The 23484-nt window shown below is 42.1% G+C and overlaps 1 protein-coding gene across 1 annotated transcript in view; it reads left to right on the forward strand.

The window, feature by feature from the left end:
* Positions 1-14761: 14761 nt before the first annotated feature.
* LOC126440361 (sperm protamine P1-like) overlaps positions 14762-23484 on the forward strand; it is a 78905-nt gene continuing 70182 nt past the window's right edge. Inside the window, exon 1 of the mRNA XM_050090650.1 lies at positions 14762-14848. Within this exon, the coding sequence (XP_049946607.1) occupies positions 14762-14848 (87 nt within the window). The remainder of the gene's footprint in view (positions 14849-23484) is intronic.

Below are 23484 nucleotides of genomic sequence, written 5' to 3' on the forward strand. Positions count from 1 at the left end.
TCTCCTAGTTTTGGATTTGGAGATATCTAAGTTTTTGCTTTTCTTGGTAGTTTGCGAAAATGCCAGACGTCAGTTTTAAGTGCAACATTTTACGCACGTTATCAGTCATTCACCATTTCTGTTTGTTCATAAGTGTGCTGGATATTCGCCTACAATATTCTTAAACATCTTCTCCTTCCCAGCTTGGACGCTGAAGTCACAGAGAAGTATTTTAACGTTGGCTTTATGTATGTTGGTGATTTCAGAATCTAAAGGACCCCAAAACTGATTTACTTCCTGCAAATTTCTTATGTTATTTATAGGTGCAAGGAAATTTGTAACACTATAGGTTTTATTCTTACGCTTTGCATGTCCCTAGTGTTCTTTCCTTTCTTGTCTTATGACAAATTTCATAATGGCAGTTTGTTTCTTCAAATTGATAACGCGTTTTACCAAAGTGCGAGCTAGAGTGACAATTTTTGTATCAATGCATCATGATCGTAGACCTCTATAAAGATTTTCCGTCTTACATTATAAAATTACGATCTTGGAAACATGGAAGTGATGTTGATTGGTCAGGCTACACCGAAATACGGAGATGAAGTTTAGTAGACTCCAACGATGATATGTGAAGGTATTGTCTAGGAACCAGTTATTATGCAGGACAAAACAAAATAGAAGTAATAGTTTGGGTCAAGATTTTAGACAGATAGTGCACTGAACACTAAAATGGACTTTCGATCGTTCCTGGCTTTTTGCCAATGAAACAATAATAATGAACTAACTGAGTACCTGTTATTGCCGATATATGTGTTTGTCCCAATCTTTTAAGCGTTTATCTCGACCTTCCCCCTCTCTCAGTCCGTCACCTACTCCCCCCCCACCACCACCCCATCTATCTCCTCCTTCCCTGTACTCTGGTTTGTGGAGCGCTCGACTGAGGGATGGAGGAAGTGGATAGGGAACGAACATCATCATCAGCCTCATCCTATTTCTTCCTCCCTATTCTCTCTGCACAAATGCCCGCATCTCGTGGTCGTGCGGTAGCGTTCTCGCTTCCCACGCCCGGGTTCCCGGGTTCGATTCCCGGCGGGGTCCGGGATTTTCTCTACCTCGTGATGGCTGGGTGTTGTGTGCTGTCCTTAGGTTAGTTAGGTTTAAGTAGTTCTAAGTTCTAGGGGACTTATGACCACAGCAGTTGAGTCCCATAGTGCTCAGAGCCATTTGAACCATTTTTCTCTGCACAACTCCTCCTCCCCCTGTTTGTGTCAGTCTCCTCCCCCCCCCCCCCCCCTTTAACTCTCTTAAGTTACCAACCCCACCCCCACTAGGAGGCTGGCAGTTCTTAACTCTACAGTATTTCTCTCCAGATCGTAAATGATATTTGTACCAACTGTGGTTGAAATCGGGACAGTGATTTAGGAAATACTGTGATACACACACACACACACACACACACACACACACACACACAGGATGTCCATAATTAAATTTTCAGTTTCAAAATGCCGTAGAAAGGGAACCAATGCTCAGATTGACGCGAGATTTGAACAACATATTATTGACACAGGGGGAATCATCATGGAGACGAAAATTCCCACTAGATGGCGCTGTGAGGATCTTAACATAACTGGAATCGGCTATCGTTGACAGATGAATCGCAACGTGTGGGAGGGTCGTGTGCTGTGCGTCTATTGGAGTGCAGCGCCATCTATTGGACAAATTTTCGTTAAGTGTTTTTTATCCCATGACATTTTCCCGCTGCATCAATAATATGTTACTCAAATTTGATGTTATTCTGATCAGTGGTTCTCTCCTCCAGTTTCCTGATTGTCAATATATGATCATATAAAGCTGTATAATCTGTATACCAAAAACGGGAGAAACGACATGTTTCCACAAGAAGCTTGGAATTTAGAACCAGCAGATAATTATTTGAAAGCTTATGACACTTCTCTTTATTATAAACGAGTTACTCAACAAAGGAGGTACTGATATAAATCCCCCTAATTTCGTAACACATTATCCTTGTTATGTGATCAACAGGACACTTGGACAAAATAGGTACAAGTCAAAAGACACCAAAGACTTTGGCGGGTAAGTTTAATGATAAGGTATCAAAAGACACACTTCTCTATATACTCATGTATAGAGAAAAAAAAAAAAAAAAAAAAAATCTTACATGGGAATCTCAAAACAGAATACCTACTGAAAATATTTAAACAGAAAAACTGCATATCTATGATATCCAATTATATTCATTTTTTTTTAATTGTAGTTCACCCCGGATGGCCAACATTTACAAATAACTTTTTTTAATTTCTATACAGATTTTAATTAGTGTGCTCAAAATTGGCATTGATTCTTAAATTTAGTAGCAAGTGGGTATGGAGCACATTACGTGTGATTTTAATGCACAACCACTTCTTATAAATTAAATTAATTGTATTACATTATGCAAATTGAATTCATTACATTACATTTATAAATTTTAATACAATCTAATATAATGAATTGGTTTAATTAACATAATCAAGTATAATTAATATAATTAATTCATAAAAGAAAGCTGGCTAGTGCACTGAATGCACCCACTTGCTACACCTGTTCTTTTATGAATTATGGAATCCCTATAGAAAACCCTTACAACAGCTTCGTCAGTGGCAGCTTTGGCATGATGTAATTTAAGGAATTTAGATTGTAAGTCTACTGTAACTATAATTTAACGTACACCATCTATTCCTCTCGGTAACCGCCAAAACGTGTCAGTTGAAGAAATGTCAGCGAACTTCATAGGTATAACCGGGAAATGAGTACCAGCCTAGTGCCTAATGCATACTTGGTTTGTTGGCATAGTTTACATGTACTGAATTTCTTTCTCATCTTTCGATTAATGCTTTTACAATGATATCTCCTTAGGTGAGCTATACATTTCTTAATGCCAAAATGACCTTAAGTCCAGTAGATATACCAAATGAGTTCACATCTTTAATCCAAAGAAATACACTCTCTCCATCGTTCTAAACCATATCTGCATGTATTAAACAAGGTAACTTTGTGTAGAACCCACTGGTCTTTCCATCTATTTACATTATCACCGTTACGCAATTTCCTTCTTTACCATTGAACCACATATCGTTCAGTTGTATACTCACCAAATTCCTCCGCAGATGAACTAATTCTCGTTCTCTTTCTAAATTCGTCTGCAGCTACGCACCACAGAAGCCATTCATAATAGGAATAGAACAGGAGAGAGCAAAGTTTTTGGGTAAGGCCCGACACCCACGTCGTGGGAGGAGAGACAATGACACTAACTCAGTCGTTTCTGGAAACTCCCTCCTGACGACAAAAATAAGACAAATAGACGGCAATGACGAACTGAAATTTTCACTCCTTGTGAAAGTGTCTGATGCGGACGAGGAAAGATAAAGGGGACAATAACTCGCGAGAGTACGAGGCGCAGGTAGATAAATGAGCTTTCTGAAGCTGCTAGAATAGACACATGCCATTAAAATCTACCGCAGTCATTGTGTTATTTCTAGCTAGTCGATTCAGCATCAAAGTTTAAATTCAGTCGATCAAGAAAGCTAGGACCGTTCTTTAAATTACAAAGAGCGGACCAACAGTTGTTAGCATTCCACATAGACTATAAGTCAACTGCACTTAGTTCCAATACGATAAGCGTAGATGCACCATGGGCCAAGACTAATCTGGCTGCAAATCGCGCTCTGGGTAGCATGTGGCGACTAAGCGCGTAAGACCCGTTGTGGTATAATAATAACATTCAGAAAATATTCAGGAAGCAGAGATTGTGAGCCTCTCGATTAGAAAAAGAACGTGGAAATATCGACAGGCAAAATTAGTAATTCGTGCATGTAGAAAAAGGTCGAGCCACGAAGCATACAACAATTTCAATCGTCGTATAGTAACCGCTAAGCGAGTCGACGGCTTCTTTCCAGACTGAAATTTTAATTTTCGTTTAAAAAATCATTCATTCAGGAGAATCGTATAGACATACCATCGTTTGAGCGTCACACAGACTCCCGTGTGGGGGATAATGAAACATACGTCCTGAAAGAGTTGGAAACAAGCCGCCTGTACCGGGTAGAGGCACGATTTATTTTTATAGCAAGGACTGTTCGGCATTTGACATTTGCTTAGCTTGAATTTGTTGCGAAACGCTCCCTTATCTGGGATCAAAGCTCGAATGGCTCATGTGTATAATATGAATAAATGAAATGAGCCGCAAAATTACTGGTCAATACACTTAATGTCAGTTTCCTGCAGAATTCTTGAGGATATTCGCAGTTCGAATATAATAAATTTCTTTAAGGCAGAGAAGCTGCTTTCCGCGAACCAGCACCGATATAGGAAGCAACGCTCGTGCGGAACACGGTTTACTGGTTTCACACATTATTTCCTGCAAATCATGGGTGAAGGGAAACACACAGAATCCACAATCCGAGATTTTCGGAAACCATTTGGTACAGTGTCCACTGCAGAATGATATAGTCAGAGCATACTGATTACATTCTCACATACGTGAGAGGCTCAAGGACATCTTTAGTAATAGAACACAGTGCGCTGTCCTCAACGGCAGGTATTCGTCAGAGGGAGGATGTCGTCAGGAGTGCGTCCTAGAAGTGTGACAGGAGCGCTCTCAGTCTCTATACATGTAAATGATCTGGTGGACACAGTGGGCAGAGATCTGCGGCTGTTTGCTTGTGACGCTGTGGTGCACATGAAGGTGCCATCGTTAGGCAACTATAGGAGGATACAAAATGAATTGGGCACAACGAGGCAGCATGTTCTAAAAGTTGAAAAATGTAAGTTAACGCGGATGAGAAGGAAAAACAATTTTGTAACGTTCGAATACTGCACGAGTGGTGTGCACGTCGATAAACTATGTAGGGGTCACGTCACAAATCTATTCGAAATGAAACTAGTACGTAAGGGCCGTGGTAGCGAGGGCGAATGGACGACTCCGAGTTACTGGGAGAATTTTAAGAAAATGTAACTCATTTTTCAAGGAATACTTCAGTACTGCTCAACTGTGTGCGATCCCCAACAGGTTCGATCAAAGGAAGAAAAAAAGCAGTTCTGACGTGTGCCGCTTAGACTTGTTTTCGAGAGCTGTGATCATCATGCAGGTATTGCGGCGGTGCTTTGGGAACTCAGATGGGAATCCTTTGAGGGAAGACGACTTTCTTTGTCACGAAGCACCACTGAGAAGTTTTAAAGAACCGGAATTTGAAGCTGACTGCTGAACGATTCTACTGCCGCCACATACATTACTATTACGGTCACAACTGCAAGATAAGAGAAACTAGTGGCCCCATGAATGCACTAGACAGTCGTTTCTTCCTCGTTCCATTTATGAGTGCGCCATACAGTGACTTGTAGCTGTAGCTGGAGATGTAGACGTACTGTTACTTCTATTTTTATGCTTTACTACTAAACCTGCAATGAACACCTTGCAGAGCGTTGACTGAAATGCCGTGAGACGTTGACACTGAGCTGCCAGATACTGAAAATTTACAGTTCATGAGACGAAAAATACAAACATGTACATTTCAATACAATTAATACATCCACACACGTCAGCTTCACCCAGAGGGAAGTATTTTATAAACAACAATTTATTTACAACACCATACGTTTTATTGTGACAAGTAGTCTTCCTAGTCTCTTCAAATTATACGTTATTACTACTACATTCCGTTATTTACATGTTTTCAAAAAAACACTGCTGCTAATGAAACTCTGTCGGTGAAAGACATTTTAAACACATCTGAAATGCATTATCCTCAAATTAAATATGCGGAATTCAGTTCAGAGATTTCACATAAAAAGTGTAGACTCATTACTTTTCGGCAAATCCGCGAAATTCAGAAATGAAAAGTTCAAATGTGACAGACAACTTCCAGGTTTCGGTACATTGTTCTAAGGCACAACACAGTTTTGTCCTCAGCATTACATTGCTCCACTCACATTACCAAAACTGGTTCCGCATAAACAAGGAAAAACTGATGATGTAATGAATTTATCTTGCTTGTTCACTTTTGAGATTTCACCAGCACCTTTGTTACAGTGTGAATTATCTTAGTGGTATCTTCAACTCACAGCACCTCTTGCATTTCCCTGCCACCTTCTCAGTATAGCCCAGCGCATAGTCCACTATGTTAGGGTGCTTTAATTTTCAAACACCAGGCATTGGAACAATCTCCTGAATCGTAAGTGCTACGATAGTGATTTTTCATCGCAGGTACAGACAGCATAGAGGTAGAGTCATTAGCTTTACTTTTCAGGCAAGATTTCCGTGAAGCTCTGGCTTACAGAATCTATTCTCTATGTTAACGAAGTAGCAGGTATTACAAATATGGTATAAAAGTCACCTTACACTAATTGCTGATAAAATTTTCTTCATGAGAAAGTATATTTCCAACTATCTAGTACTGTCAAATTGCAGTAGTGAAGTGAACCATGTGCTTCAAATTCACTCCCTTCCAATTTCTTACCGCTATTGGCAAGTGAACGTGTAATAAAACTTTCGGAAAGAAATCCCTACAAATAAAAGAAAATTAACCTATTCTCATTATGATCCTCCTTGCTCTCATTATTCAGCGCTAGAGAGTATCAGCAGCAATACATTTTTTCCTAGGATTTTAGTAACAGTGAAATAAAATCAGTTATAGCACTCATCTGATGAAACATCCAAGATTTAACTCATCAGAAACTGTAACGCTCTGTGGTCCATTGGTCGCCTAACCGAACAGATAAAAACGAAATTGACAAATCTCCATGTAACCATCAATGTTCCAGTTCAATAACTGTATAGCAACATTCACATTTTGTGAGTACTTAGCTCTCAAAAACAATAGTTAGATGACACATAACATCATCGACTTCAAACTCTTCAAAGAGCTCTAAACTAAGACCAGTTCTACAACTGTGCAAGGAAACAGAAAGATCCTTACTCAAATCAAGTTGTGTTAAGAGAGAGGCCTCATAAAAAACGTGTTTCACACTACAAGTCAGTTTGCACCTGGGCATCCCAAGTACATGGGGAATTTTTACCAATTTGTCCACAAACACATGGAGTAGCCAAAACATTTAAGTTCATAAAACGTTTATAATCTGGCAAAACAAAACTGACAGATCACACCCTGCAACAGAAAAACCAAATATGTCCAAAATGTAACGAACATTCTGATGTTTGAGGATACAGAAGCCCCACATACTAAAATCTGTTTTCTCTGCGTTACCATGCACCCTACAGTTTTCAAACACGCTTACAAATCTAACACATCAATATGCCTGTACCAACTATTTTCTGCTTTCAAGAGAGAGTGTACGAACGTATCTTCATGATGTCTTAAATCAGAACGAAAAATAATACTGAAACATCTAATGGAAGTAGCCGAACTTATGTAAGTCTAAGCGGCAGTTTGTGAAGGTAATGACAAGAGGCATTACAAAAAGATGACTTATATCTTAGACACGACGGATGCAACCGTTTCTGCCAATACCATTATTTCAAATCAGTGGACGATAGAACTCTGACTTTTCTTTGGGATAATTAACAACGGATTATCGTAGGAACTAACCGTGGGTTCAATGACACGCTGCTGTAATATCTTTTCTATTTCTGCCTCTATCCTGTCTATATAAGCCTATGGTGTAGGTTAGGGCTTGACAATGAACTTGCTATGCTCCTGTCATGTAAACTGATAAGAAGAATATGTAATCACATCTGGGTACTTTGAAGATATTAATGAATGACGCTACAGTACATTAAATAAATATATTTTGCCACTTTCCGTGCCTGCTTGACACAATGACCACGGTTCTGTATTTCTTGCAATGTACGAACACGTCTTTGTTAATACAACAAAACAACAAAACTATGGCATTAGCACAACTCTCACTTCATGTGGCTTCCGATCAAGTGACAGCTCATATCTGGTGAGAAATTTGGCACTATTAATACCAACGAATTTCCATAACGCGCTTTACCAAGGGCGACGGGTTTGGCGTACTTAATGTCCACCATAAAACAGAATCGAAATAATTATGGAAATTCGTTATTTATTTTTGAGCTGTACCAGCAACATAGTTTTTAAAGACATACTGATGTTAAGTAGGCTCCACAACCTGGAAACATCACTTAGCACACTTAACAATAACAACACACCTTCAGTAACGTGTACTACAAACGAGATGTGGCGGTACTTCCTTAAATACTTTTTCTAAGTGAGCATAAAGGCAAATTTGAATTTTACTCACAACTTGAAAATACATCAGAGAAATGACTTCCACAATTACAGCTTAAATTTTTGGGTTAACGTTCACTGAAAAATTTTTAAAAAATGTCATCTGGTAGGACAATTAATTAAAAACAATTTTTTCAAAATTTTAAAATGTAAAGTAAATGACTGTTGTTGATGTTGTGGTAATCAGTCCTGAGACTGGTTTGATGCAGTTCTCCATGCTACTGTATCCTGTGCAAGCTTCTCCATCTCCCAGTACCTACTGCAGCCTACATCCTTCTGAATCTGCTTAGTGTATTCATCTCTTTGTCTCCCTCTACGATTTTTACCCTCCACGCTGTCCTCCAATATTAAATTGGTGATCCCTTGAAGCCTCAGAACATGTCCTTCCAACCGATCCCTTCTTCTAGTCAAGTTGTGCCACAAACTTCTCTTTTCCCCAATCCTATTCAATACTTCCTCATTAGTTACGTGATCTACCCACCTTATCTTCAGCATTCTTCTGTAGCACCACATTTCCAAAGCTTCTATTCTCTTATTGTCCAAACTATTTATCGCCAATGTTTAACTTCCACACATGGCTACACTCCATAGGAATACTTTCAGAAACGACGTCCTGACACTTAAATCTATACTCTATGTTAACAAATTTCTCTTCTTCAGAAACGCATTCCTTGCCATTGCGAGTCTACATTTTGTACCCAAATAGCAAAACTCCTTTACTACTTTAAGTGTCAATTCCTGATCTAATCCCCTCAGCATCACCTGATTTAATTTGAGTACATTCCATTATCCTCGTTTTGCTTTTGTTGATGTTCATCTTATATCCTCCTTTCAAGACACTGTCCATTCCGTTCAACTGCTCTTCCAAGTCCTTTGCTGTCTCTGACAGAATTACAATGTCATCGGCGAACCTCCTAGTTTTTACTTCTTCTCCATGAATTTTAATACCTACTCCGAATTTTTCTTTTGTTTCCTTTACTGCTTGCTCCATATACAGATTGAATAATATCGGGGAGAGGGTACAACCCTGTCTCACTCCCTTCCCAACCACTGCTTCCCTTTCGTGTCCCTCGATTCTTATAACTGCCATCTGGTTTCTGTACAAATTGTAAATAGCCTTTCGCTGCTTGTATTTTACCCCTGCCACATTCAGAATTTGAAAGAGAGAAAGGTGTAGACTAGGAGTATTCCAGTCGACAATGTCAAAACAAGTCTAGTAAATTGCTAGATAGCAATATTTCGAAAAGGCGTGCATAAAGTGCCTCTCGTCTCCCCCCCCCCTCCACTCCCCTGCGTTTGGTCCATTATTAATTAATATATCTTCGTAGAAACACAAGTTCTTCACTCCTTGTTGTATCGACAAGAAAATAACTTTAACTACGATCTTCCCAACAACGCTTCGACTGAAAGTCGCGTAGGTACCTCGAATTGCAAAGTTGGCTTACGGAACAACTTGATCTGACGGTATTTGATCCTGTTTGTGTAAAGATTTGAGAACGAATCGGTCAATGTGCCTTTCCGGTGAACTACTTTGGGCTTATTGCGGATACTGTGTAGTAACCAGGGGGAATGAAGTGAGTCCTGACAAGATAGGAGGTGTGAGATGCGTTTGCATATCGATTCTGTGTTTGACTTGCAACCGGTGGCGGCAATATTGAAACTAGAGTAAGGATCACTTCAAACTTGTATCAGAAACGCAATCGTAAAACGTAGCGCAAAGTTGTACGTGGATGCCCTCATACGTCTGTGTAGTACGCGCAGAACTCTGTTGAATGCACTCACTAGCTTGAACGAGTCAGACCTGTGGATTTTCTCTTACGTAAATAACCAGGGTCGTTAAATAGCTGTTCTCGACATCAAATGATTTGCGCTGCAGAAAATGTAATACCTCACTTTCCTCGAATGACATGCCGAGCATTTGTACTGAAATGAAATGGTTGGAACGATGGAGAGAAAAGCCGTTTATTGAAGTGTTACTACCTTGTGGATCCGAAGTACTTTGGGTAATTGGATAGCGTGAAGAGACGGTGCTGGCTGGAGCAGGGAAACCGCTGCTGCTAGTGAGGACCAGGGTGAGCAGCGGTCTGCCCCTGTTTGCTGAGGACGCTCCGGTCCAGGAGAAGTGCCGTGGCGAAGGGACTGACGGAGGCGTGGATGACTTGGATAGACGTACTACTTGATGTCACGACTGACGGCTTGTTCTACACGCGGAAAATTGTTTGTGTACCGAGATGAGAAGGGATAAAAATACTGTACTTTTCGAATACAGTATTCCTGTTGCGTTGCTAGTCACAATCACGTCGATTAAATATCTTGGCATAATATTGATAGGTAATATGAAACGGAGCTTGTAAGTGAGATCGGCAGCAGGAAAGGCGAATGGTCGACTTCTGTTTATTCAGAGAAATGTAGCACTGTTTAGATGATCTATATGTGACACCGCAATCACAGCACTTCTGCGATACACTCTTGAGCTCTACCCGAGTGTCTAAGATCCCAACCATGCCTTAGAGATACTGTAGATTGGTCACTGGTACGGTCTTAAAGAAGCGAGTGTTGGAGATATGGTCCTTGAACAGAAACGGGAATCACTGGAGGGGGGAAAAAAAAAAACTCTTGTCGCGAAACGCTGTTGCGAAACTTTGGACAAAAAGTCAAATATTGCTCGTCGCAATGTCAGGAGAATAATCGAGGTGAGATTTGGGCACAAAGTCAAATACCTGGATAGGTTATATTGTTAACTGTGCAGTGTGCGGTCTGGCGGTACCCTGTAGTATTCAGCCTCCTTGGTCACTCTTCATAGATTGTGACCGGATAGTGTTTCAGTTTTGTTTACAGCCGGAGATTAAATATTAGGAACATATGTTGGGCAAATCTCGGCTCATGCGAAGAACTTGGACGCTGTAGATAAACTGACTGGCCCCAAAATCTTGAAAAAGTTTGAGATCGTTACTGAAGAAGTAACTAATTATTAGTCTCACAAAGATGATCGTCCAAAGGCACAACATTCCAGCGCAATCAAATAATATTCTACCCATGCACCCCGACAGCACGATCAGTATCTTTTCAGCTTGATGACACAGCAAGTCATATCTCGGGCAACTTTGCTAATGCATCGCATTAAGCAGTTACACGCCACACGAAATTCTCTTACTTCCTCAGCGACTACACTGCACAATAAGTTTGAATGATCACTATTTCGAAACCGCATTGCAATTCCAAGGTTGTATCCGCATTTACGCCAAATTTCAAACTTGCTCAGTAATGGTGCAAAAGCGCCTCGCCCAGTGACGTTATCCTCGGGCTCGGCGGTGCTTCAAACAGCAAAGTGCTGACACATGCAGAAAGAAGGCCGCAGCTGAGAAGTTCTAGTGAGCTGTCAGTTGGACTAATGATGTCGCGTCGGCACCGTATTTCGCCACAGTTCTGCCCAATGCCACCGTGAGGAAGGCGACACGCCCTCTCTTACCCACAACTGTCCACTCACAAATGTTCTCTCATTGGCGAGTCTGCGACGGAGTCAGAAGCGCGACACCCAGAGCTGAAATCCCCCCCCGTTTCCTAAAGAGTGGCCGGCAAAATATTTCAGACACACCGACACTCAGAATCCCCACAAATAGGCCCCAGTGGCTGGCATAAAGGCGTCAATGAAACCACCCCTTTGTTCTGTGACCTACCGGGGTGATTTGCCGAGATGAGGGGCAACATTACTACCCTCTGCCTGCCTGTATTGGGGATCAGTTTGGTCTCAGTGAAGAACTGCCAGGACAGTTACATCCTCGCAGCAACGTTACGACCAACGAGATACTGTAGAGTTTCCGTGGGCGATGCTCTGTCACTCAATACATTCCGACAAAGACGGACAAGAACGGCAACGAGACCTTCGCCATGTGCGATTCCGAGGTGCTCTACACTTCTTGCACGAAGGTGTACGCTGGAAAGCAACCTGACGGAGTTTTCCGCAAGACCAACTCCCCTTCTGATGTGAATGCATGCCTCATAGCCAAGTTATGTGGATCGGGAAGAAACCTAACGACGGACAACTGGTACATTAGCGTTCCACTGGCCACTACGTTCCTACACAAGGACGAGATGACCCTGATTGGAACGGTTAGGAAAACAGAAAAGAAAATCCCTCAGGCACTCAATGGGACCACCGGCCGCTCAGTCTCCAGCAGCATGATCGGAGTCAGTGCCCAGACCACACTGGCGTGCTGCACTCCAAAAATGTCATTCTTCTCAATCTTTCACCGTGATGATCATATAGACGAATCGACTGTGGACAAGAAGAAGCATTAGGTGATTACCAGCTAAAATTAGGCCAAAGCGGTGACGACACAGTCGTTCAGTTGTGCGGAACTTCTGCACGTGCGGCTCACGTGCAGAAGATGGCCACTCACGATCTTCTTCTCGCTACTTAACGTCCCTGGAATCAATGGGCAAGTGATCCACTTCTGCAACTCTCATCAGGAAACCCTTACACGACGACAATTCCTCATAATACTCTCCCTCGCCTTTTTCATTGTAAAATGTTATCGAGACAGTAAATTTTTTCATTGTAAATTGTTCTAAAACTGTAATAAAGTGTGAACAAGAAGCTAAACGTGAAGCAAAAGTGTAGCAGAGGTCTTACACGGAAAATCAGTGAGGCAGGACAGTTGTAGACATCGAGGTGTACTGCGCCCCCCCCCCCCCCCCCCCTCTCTCTGTTTTTGTTTTAGGATCACCTTTCTAACGGAGGGTACAATAACAGAATTATCGATATGTGTTTCTTGTTTTCCCAACCCCATAACCAAGCTAGTTGTACATTACAAAATTCCCTTGTGAGTATAGTTCACCTTTTCTGTACCATCACAGTTTTCACGTTAACGTGTACTTTCATTTAATATCTTACTTCCGATTCACACAGGCATTCATATTAACAAACAAATCAACAATAATTAATGACAGTCGTAATAAGCATAATAACTACAGTTTTGTTTCCAAAATATGTTTAAACTACTTGCTAATTTCGTAGTCCGTAAGAAGCTGACGCCTTTCGGCGACAGTCGTAACGACTTGCATCTAGCTACTGCATCAGAGTGTACCTGTCATGCGGTAACCGTGACTCATGGTCTGAAGCTGTCTTCTGGCTACCGTCACTTACTTAACAAGGGTGCGGTACAAAGCACTAAGTCTCACCGTCATTCTTGTTTTCTTTTATTTTTAATTTTTTTGATAGAACTGCTCTTACAGAACATGGTGATTCAGTTAATTGCGCAACTGGCGAAAATAACAACAGGATACAGGTAGCGAAACCTTTAATGTAAATAATGAGGTTCCTAGAGAATTCATATAAAAATTCACCCTGACGGCTTCAGCGAATAGTAAAAAATTGGCATCAGAATGAAAAAGTAACTGAGTGAAGCCAGTTTATAATCATTACACCAGCATTGCATAATCACGGTAGATCTAACCATTAATTACTGAAAGGCATCAATTGGTAGAATGTAAGTGATATCTCGGTAGTGTATGAAAGCTAATAGTCATGTGGACAAATACACAGGATGCACATTCAGCAACAAAAAGTGTCTGGCCAATAATACTATCACCGTTTTAGTTCAGCTGCAATTTAAGTGAATCGTATCATTAGGAAGTGGCGCTGTAAAATTACCAACACTTTTCTGTAGTAATCTTCATACAAGTTTCGTAGCAGACAGGAATACAGAAATTTTCGTACATAATTTTTCATAAATCGGCACAGCAGTGATCTTTAGAAACTTCTACTTGCCTAGGGTGACGTGAAACAACAATCATAAAAGATAACCGTTTCTTTATATACCATCCACTACTTCTCCTGCAGGACGACAGCAGAAATTGTTATGAAAATTTTGCACTTTACTGCCGTTCATGGGCAAAACATAAAGTTTTTTGCCGTTTTGTAGTCAAAAGACAATACAGTCACTTGTACCGACTCTCATATGCGTTTGTTACAAGCATTCGGCTTAATATTTGCGAAATGCAAATTCTAATGGGAATAGCTGTAATTAAGGCTATCTTCACTTCTAGTGGTCGTTTGTGGAATGATGAGTACAAATTGTGAAGTACGGTAAGTTTTTTCCATGAAAGGAAAATTGGAATTATTGTTGCTTTTGATCAGAAATTGCGATATATTTAATATGTATGTATGACTGACTATTTTTGCTCAGAGCTTTGTGATCAGAAAGCATTTAGTTTAATGACTTTACCTCACACTATTCGTAAGGGGTGACGTAAGCTCCTAGGTGATGTAGGCGTATAGCATTCTCAAAGGAAGCACATCAGGTAAGTGAGATGAAACACGTGGTTATCACACAAAAATGAAGTTTCCGAATCAACAGCTTCTGATATCCAGTGCCTAGTTGACTACATGTAAAGATAGAACAGGAAGTCATTTATATTGCAGAAACCACGGCACACGCAACAATGAAAGGCAGTTGACGATCACTAAGCTCTTAACCGCTGAAACGCATCCCTACAGTCGCTTTAAGATGACGGAGCGTGTCGGAAGTGATCATGTCGCTGTGCCCGAGGTAAAGAGGAAGCCGCACTACGTGCCGTGGCTCGAGTACGGAAAGGTAAGTGGTATGTTGCACACGGTTTCAGCAAGATACGTAGGAGTGGAAAGCGCACAGTTTAGAAGCTACAGAATTCGGATGCGGTGTCCACCGCTCCGCTTTCATAAAACGCCTTTAATATGGACTCAGCGACTTTGGAACTTACATTCAGCGATATTACTTATAATGAGAGACATGCAAAGATGCTGAGACACTGGGTAGTTATTATATCTTTGCTGGAAATGAGGGTCGATATTGTGTGGTTGTGTGTGCTACGCAATTCGTAAATACACTACTGACCTGAAAATTGCTACACCACGAAGATGACTTGCTACAGACGCGAAATTTAACCGACAAAAAGAAGATGCTGTGATATGCAAATGATTACCTTTTCAGAGCATTCACAAAACGTTGGCGCTGGTGGCGACACCTACAACGTGCTGACATGAGGAAAGTTTCCAACTGATTTCTCATACACAAACAGCAGCTGACCGGCTTTGGCTGGTAAAACGTTGTGATGCCTCGTGTAAGGAGGAGAAATGCGTACCATCACGTTTCCGACTTTGATAAAGGTCGGATTGTAGCCTATCGCTATTGCGGTTTATCGTATCGCGACATTCCTGCTCGCGTTGGTCGAGATACAATGACTGTTAGCAGAATATGGAATCGGTGGATTCAGGAGGGTAATACGGAACGCCGTGCTGGATCCCAATGGCTCCGTATCACTAGCAGTCAAGATGACAGGGATCTTATCCGCATGGCTGTAACGGATCGTGCAGCCACGTCTCGATCCCCGAGTCAACAGATGGGGACGTTTGCAAGAGAACAACCATCTGCACGAACAGTTCGACGTCGTCTGCAGCAGCATGGACTATCAGCTCGGAGACCATGGCTGCGGTTACCCTTGCGCTGCATCACAGACAGGAGCGCCTGCGATGGTGTACTCAACGACGAACCTGGGTGCACGAATGGTAAAACGTCATTTTTTCGGGTGAATCCAGGTTCTGCTCACGGCATTATGATGGTCGCATCCGTGTTTGGTGACATCGCGATGAACGCACATTGGAAGCGTGTATTCGTCATCGCCATACTGGCGTATCACCCGGCGGGATGGTTTGGGGTGCCATTGGTTACACGTCTCGGTCACCTCTTGTTCGCATTGACGACACTTTGAACAGTGGACGTTATATTTCGGAAGTGCACGACCCGTGGCTCTACCGCTCATTCGATCCCTGCGAAACCCTACATTTCAGCCGGATAATGCACGACTGCATGTTGCAGGTCCTGTACGGGCCTTTCTGGATACAGAAAATGTTCGACTGCTGCCCTGGCCTGTGCATTTTCCAGATCTCTCACCAATTGAAAACGTCTGGTCAATGGTGGCCCAGCAACTGGCTCGTCACAATATGCCAGTCACTACTCTTGATGAACTGTCGTATCATGTTGAAGTTGCATGGACAGCTGTACCTGTACAAGCCATCCAAGCTCTATTTGACTCAATGCCCAGGCGTATCAAGGCCGTTATTACGGCCAGAGGTGGTTGTTCTGGGTACTGATTTCTCAGGATCAATGCACCCAAATTTCGTGAAAATGTAATCACATGTCAGTTCTATTTGTTCAATGTATACCCGTTTATCAACTGCATTTCTTCTTGGTGTTGCAATTTTGATCGCCAGTAGTGCAGATGAAATGAAAAGAGGTGATTTGTCATTATCAAAATTCCTTCATGACATACACATTTCGAAGTGCAACGGTTCAATCACTGTTGCTACTATTTTGTATCTAATTGCGTTTCATTAAGAATCTTTTGAGCTGACGTGCCGTTAAAGCGTGTGCGACTCACCCGTTGGATGTTCTTGTTGGTAATTCGTTGCCCTACGTCCTCGCAAGCGTGGTGATATATTTTCAGTTGATACTGCGTACTATCTCATGTTGGTATTTTCCAACAGTATCTTCATTTCCGTATTTTGGATAAAAAACGGCCGCGAGTGAAAGAAAATAGCCGACAAATTCATTTATGAAGCACAGGAAGTTAGGAAGTGGACACGGCGAATAATTAATCGGATGTGGATAAAGAACAACATTGCTTTGTCCTATCAATCATGGGAACCATTACCAATAAAAATGCCTTGGACAGAGTAAGTGCACCTTTATCTTTTACTGTGCATCTCACTCGTCACACTACCGTCGCTTATTTGATTGACTTGTAATCATTGTTTATGTCAGCAAACGCTAGTTGTATATAATATAATTTGCCTAACATCAGTAATATTACAATGTTCGCAGCAAATATGAGTCAAGAACGTGATAATCTAGTTGTTTTTTTCGTGGTAACCGAAATTTCACTTCCATAAAGTTACAAAGTAACAATCATCACTTTGTAAAAATTCGTGATGGTTTCGTTTTGCAGTTTAGGGACCAATGTTCTGTTACAGACGTTGAAAATAAAATAAATATTCGAACCATAATTTTCTATATCGCCGCCTAAGTAAAAGATGCATTAAATTAGGTGTTTATAGCGGTTGTATATTACTCTGATGTCTATGGGATGTGGGAAATTTCCTATACATGGAGATAAGTAATTACACACAGTCGGGGGGATAGTATATGATCAATTGATGTATATAGACGCGGTAGGATTGGGATTGTTTTTTCGCATGCTGTAGAGAGATACTGGTAAGTGCACTGTCTTGTGTCAAATGTGTATATACTGTATTGTGAAGTTAATGTGGTTTACATTGTGTAGCGTTTGTATATACTGCACTGTAAAGTTAATATTGATGTTGTTAGGTGACGAGTGGAGAGGAAGTCGTAAGGACGGTAGAGATATTTCCGGAGTAATTGCGGTCAAGAGAGTGTATTTCCGATACTTAGCTCATTGTGGAATGCCAATCAAATGAGACCGCGATCGTAAGATTTAACTGTATAATGAGATCAACGACTTCGGTATTCGAGAGAATGTATATAATTTTTTGGTCAGTTTGTTTCTAGTTATTCAGTGGCTTAAAGGATGCTGTACTCAGAAAAAAAAATTGGTGTGTTCTTTTAATCTATGAGTCTGGATAAGTTTGTAGAAAAAAAGCGAGCAGGCAAGGATTTGAGGGGAAGCGATCGCCGAATTTGTGGAACAGTTCTGAGAGGGACTTCCGTCCGTTGATGTAGAAGGGCTGATTACCGCTGAGTGTGACGCGTGTAGAAAGAAAGAGCAGGTTCACAGTGCTTCCTTAGGAATGGAAAAAATTGGGGCATGTAATGGGTATTGCCAATTTAATGTGGCTTACATTGTGCAGGGTTTGTATATAACGGATTGTAAATTGCTTATGTTATGGGATGAGTAGAGAGGAAGCGCGCGCGCGCGGGAGCGCGCGCGCGCGTGTGCGTGTGCGTGTGTAACTCGCTCTCGGCTATTCTGACAACAGACGTGAAGGCGCAGATGTGTCGCATATAGGCCGGCAAGCAATGGAATGCGGCCTTAACATGTGTGCTGGACCGCACTGAGTTAGGACGGTGACAGACGACTCGCGTGGCCTGGCTTGGATAGTCATGTTCGGCGTGTAGGTGATATGAATTTCTCAGGTGTTAGTTGTGAATGCGGCTGTCATCAAGTCATGTTTGAGGGGTCGAACAGAGGCCTTTGAGCGAATTGAGAGCTGTCGGACGTGTGACTTAGTGTGGGACAGGTTGATTGCGCGCGTCTGTTGAGTTATTTTGCTATGGCTATTTGGACAGATTAAGGGTACTGATGATGTTTAGAGTTATGTGTAATGCATTATTTAGGAGCAGTTCGATATTGTGCACTGAAATTAGGAGCTGTTTGCTTGTCTGCCGGCTGTGCAACATGACACCAGGTATATCAGGGCGAGTGTTTTTTGTATGAGTGATAGGTATACTCGATGCATAAATAAAATGTACGTTAAGTATTTGTGGGACGATATAGAATATGAGAGAGTTGGTTATTATTTTTACTATTTGGAGGGTTTGTTAGATCGAATTGCTGAGGCGAGTAGCTACGAGAGCGCGAGGGATGTGATTGCAGCATATCTCCATCTCTCAGCGGTTAACTAAACATGGGGGCGAGCAATGTTCTCGGCTTAAGTACTGGTGGTGTGCTCAGGCCATGAGCTAGGCCGTGTGGATTGAACAACAGTATTAGGGTCATAGTTTAGCTAGAATATTTATAGAGGAGTATGTCCGATGCGAATATAAAGGTCCAGACTGTGATGTGGGCGGTCTCGCGCTCGTGAGGTGTGAGAGGCAAAGCAGACGATTTTGAGTCATCACAGGTGACTTAGGTTAGTGGCTTCGTTTGCCACAATTTTCTTGTGTTTGGTAGGAAACACGAACTGACCATCAGAATTGAAGCTTGGCTTATTTGTATAGACAGAATGTGATTTAAGTTAATGTGGGTTAGTACACGTACTAATGCTTGCTTCCGTTTACTAACATGTTAGCCAACGAACATGGGTCGATGAAACGTGGTGGTCGGTAGGGACTTCAACTATTTCATTTCAAGTCGAGGTGGGTGTGGCAATGGCGAAAATTGATTCCAAGTCTAGGTGGACGTGGCAGTTTTCCGCATCAGACAGGTTAATTAATTGATCAGATTAATTAAATAGTCATGCGGACTTTGTTACATTCACTTGCGGAGGTACTAAGCTAGGTGGGCGCGATGGCTCATGTGTACGGACGAGTGTTTTCGCCAAGATCCTGGGTTAGATAATCGAAGCATGTGGGCTGAATAATGAGAATCAGGTGATCAGTTAACTGACGTGATAGAACTTCCCAAACATCTGAGGCGGTTGTGTGAGGTAGGTATCGGCAGGTTCGAACCTGTTCAGAAAAATAAATTTGGAATGGAACATGTACTTTGTCCAGCACGCGGTCGACAGGTTCCATCCTCTCCAGCGTTAAGTGCTCGCGAGCGCGGAACGATGTTTACGTAGCCGGCTGGACTCTGAGGCGAGTGCGGCTGACCGTTTGTGGCTGGACTCAGAGGCGCCGCTCGCCACCTACCTGGCGCACTGGCCAGGGGCTGTGCGGGCACCGCTGGTCGCTTGACGTCAGCCGCCCAGGGAGCTGCCGGTGGAGCGGGCTCAGCCGGCCGCGGGTAAGTCAGCTGCGCTCTGGAGTTCGCTGTGTGAACATGGAGAAGTCAGTTGGGACACACCAGCATGACCGTAATGACTGAAATAAAGAGTCATTTCCCCACCTGGTGACTTAGGTTAGTACAAGTGCCGCGATTTTAATAATTGAGCGGCGGAAGCATAAGTGACCGCGAAAATTCAAACTTGGACGTGACCCAATTGACTTTCCTGCCGCCATCTTAAATGACGTCACGGCGACGTCCTCGGGTGGCTGAGATATGAACTAACACACAGCTGGACTCCAGACCTTGTAGCGAGCACGGTGGATGCTGCTGCGATCTCAAAGATGTGATGTTGGAAAACTAGTGATGTCCGTACTGTTTGAAATAAAGACCTCAGTTCATTTCCCACTATTTCACAGGAGTTGACTTAGATTGGTGGAAGTGCAGTTTATTATTATTAATATTTGACGAGATTTTGATAGCTTATGACTGAAACAATAGGTGACTGCGAGAAAATTCATACTTAGTACGAGGAGGTGGCCTATTTAGTATGTGTGACCGATTATCGTGTTTGAATTTGAACTTGTGACCGATTTTTTGTTATGGTTGTCAAGGAAATGTCTTTCTTGCCGCCAAATTCAGGCGTATTGAATAAATAACAACAAATGACTGAACTTGGCGCGATTTTCTATGTTAGTGGAGGTAGGCCAATACTAATAACAATAATAAATTATAATAAATGATAAATGAACATAATAGTAAATAATAATGAATGATAATAAATAATAATAAATAATAATAAAGCCAAGTATGGTTTTTGCATGCATTATCCTGTAGGAATTCAAACTTACCGCCATTTATTCTTCTATGTCCACTAACCCAAACCTCCAGAAGTGGGCAATTTTCCTGCCAAAATTCAAAATTCCCGCGATTCTTTCTTGAGGTTAGGTTAGTGGAAGTAGGACAATTAGCCTATTCCCGATTCCGCCATCTTGGATGACATCCTGCGATGTTGCCAAGTCTACATGACATCATCTTGGATTATGTCATCGCCACCATCTTGAATAAATTTGGCAACAATGCAAAGTGGCCTGATGTGAAGGTTGCCCCACTACTCCCGTATTCAACTCTTAGTTCATTCTCTTCCAGACTCCCTCTACTCTCATAAGTAGGACACTACTCCAGACTCCCTATATTCTCAAAGGTACCAAGGCGAATTTCTGTGCGGAGAAACTTAAGTATACTGATAGTTCTCAGACTGACCTTGGTGTCGAGAGTGCCTTCGTCACTGGCGGTGACGTTTTTCAGTATCAGCTTCTGGAACACTGCTCAGAATTTACATTAGATCTCTTCAGCCTGTATCAGTACACGACATTATTCAAAAGCCTATATCGCTGCATGTGCTCCTATTCTCTGTGCCCTACAGAGCCTCTATGTGCTGTAGACCATTCATCCCTTAGTGCAATGAGTCCAGGAATGGTTTCACTTGCTCATTCTTGATGGAGCCACTATGATGTTTATGTGGGTCTCTGGTTACATCGGTCTGATAGGAAACGAGGTGCTGACGCTGCTGTGCCACAGCTTCAGTCCTCATTCCTTGGCCTGCTAGTTCTTCCAGTTCCTCATATGATCTTTTATCTACATCATACTCCAAAAGCCATCTAATGGTGTGCGGTGGAGGGCACTTTCTGTACCACTATCTGATCCCTGCAGCCCTGTTCCACTCGCGAATAGTGCGTGGCTCTAATTTCTCCAATTTTCTCCTCATAATCCGTACGAGACATCGATGTGGGGGCAGTGAAATGTTGTCCGACTTGTCCTGAAAACTGTTGTCCAGTAATTTAAATAGTAACTCCATCTGCGATTCACAAGGCTTTTCTTCTAACGTCTGCCAGTGGAGTTTGTTTAGCATCTCCCTAATGCACCCTCGCTAGTTAAACGATCCGGTGACGAAACATACCGCTCTTCGTTGGATCTTCGCTATCTGCTCTATCAGTCCTACCTGATAGGGATCCCAGATAGATGAACAATACTCAGGAATCGGGAGAAGAAGCGGCTTAGAAGTCACTTCTTTCGGGGATCCGCTACATTTCCTTAAGATTCTTCGGATGAAACAGAGTCTGGTGTCTGTTTTTTTTCTTTTTCTTTTTTTTTTCATGTCTCTTTTATATGGTCATTCCACTTAACGTCGCTCTGGATAGTTACGACTAGTTATTTTACGGCAGATGCTGTCTCGAGCTGTTTGTCATCAATAGTGTAGTTTTACAGCAGTGGATTCTTTTCCTATGTATGCGCAACATGTTACATTTATTTATGTTCAGGTTCAACTGCCAGACCCTGCACCAATCATCAATTCTCTGCAGGTCGTTGTGCAAATTCTTACCGTCCTCTGGCGTTGCTGTCTGCCTGCAGTAGGTGTCACTTCAGCATCTCCACAGGTCATGGGGAATTAAACATGCTCCAGCAGCTTGGACCTTCACTCGGCTTTCTCGCCAGAAAGACATCATCTTCTGTAGGTTGCGTATTGGGCACTATATTTTTAGCCATCGCAAACTAAGTGATGGTCCCACCACTGTCCTATTCCTTATGGAATGCCCTTGTTTTTCCTTTTTAACTCCCTGCATTCTCATTTATGTTTGCTGTCTGAGTTATCGGCCGTTTTAGCGAACGACTTATGGGCTGCCAACAGCGTTTTGTTTTTCTGCCGTAGATAAATGGAGAAGAAAATTTAATCTTCAGAAATTTAATTCAGGACCGCCTTTGTCTCTAGGGCGTATTTTATGGACCTTTCTCGAAGTCCACGTTTTTATCTGTCTTTCCTTCCGCTGATTGGGCTTAACGTTTAGTCGTTTATAACTCCCAGGATTATATGCGCCCGTGTCTGAACTGTAAAACACAAAGACGAAAAAGGTGTTTCTGTGCCCTAAAGCAAAAGAAACGGAAACTGTGCCTACAAACACCACTACCGCCAGGTCCATCATCGTGTTACTCACTGGTGATACCAACTCGTTCGGCAAGCCAGCTGTACCCCGGACCGTCGCATTCGCTGTCACTGACCTACACTGCATCGGACATGGCTTAGACATTATTCTGTATGTAGCAACAGTTACATCCCTGCCCACCCTGTTAAAGATTACAAGATAAGCCCAGTAACTACATTTAAATATTATGGTGCTATCACTTGTGGGACAGGATTTCACAAAGGTTCATTGGTACCTCGAATGTGGACTGCTAATACCCTGCATCTTCCCATAATGCTTGTGTAGCCATTGTGGAAAAGATGCTCTCTTAAATGGTAACTACCTGTGGTATACTTCCATGAAGTGTAACACAGTTCTTCACTCTGCTCGAGCACCGAACAACAGACAGTAGTGGTGTTGAAGAGAAGACCATCAACCAAATTTGGGTGAGAAGTGGCTGCCAAACATCAGACTGGTTTGGAAGTGTATCAAGAGTCTTACTCAATCACTTTTTTAACAATTCAGGAAGGAGGGTTAGGTAATGTATTCAGCAATGTACACCTCGATACATGCTTACATATCTATGATCTACTTAATGGAGGAAGTCCAGT

This window comes from Schistocerca serialis, unplaced genomic scaffold (assembly GCF_023864345.2).
Source record: "Schistocerca serialis cubense isolate TAMUIC-IGC-003099 unplaced genomic scaffold, iqSchSeri2.2 HiC_scaffold_1362, whole genome shotgun sequence".
Taxonomy (NCBI): Eukaryota; Metazoa; Arthropoda; class Insecta; order Orthoptera; family Acrididae; genus Schistocerca; species Schistocerca serialis.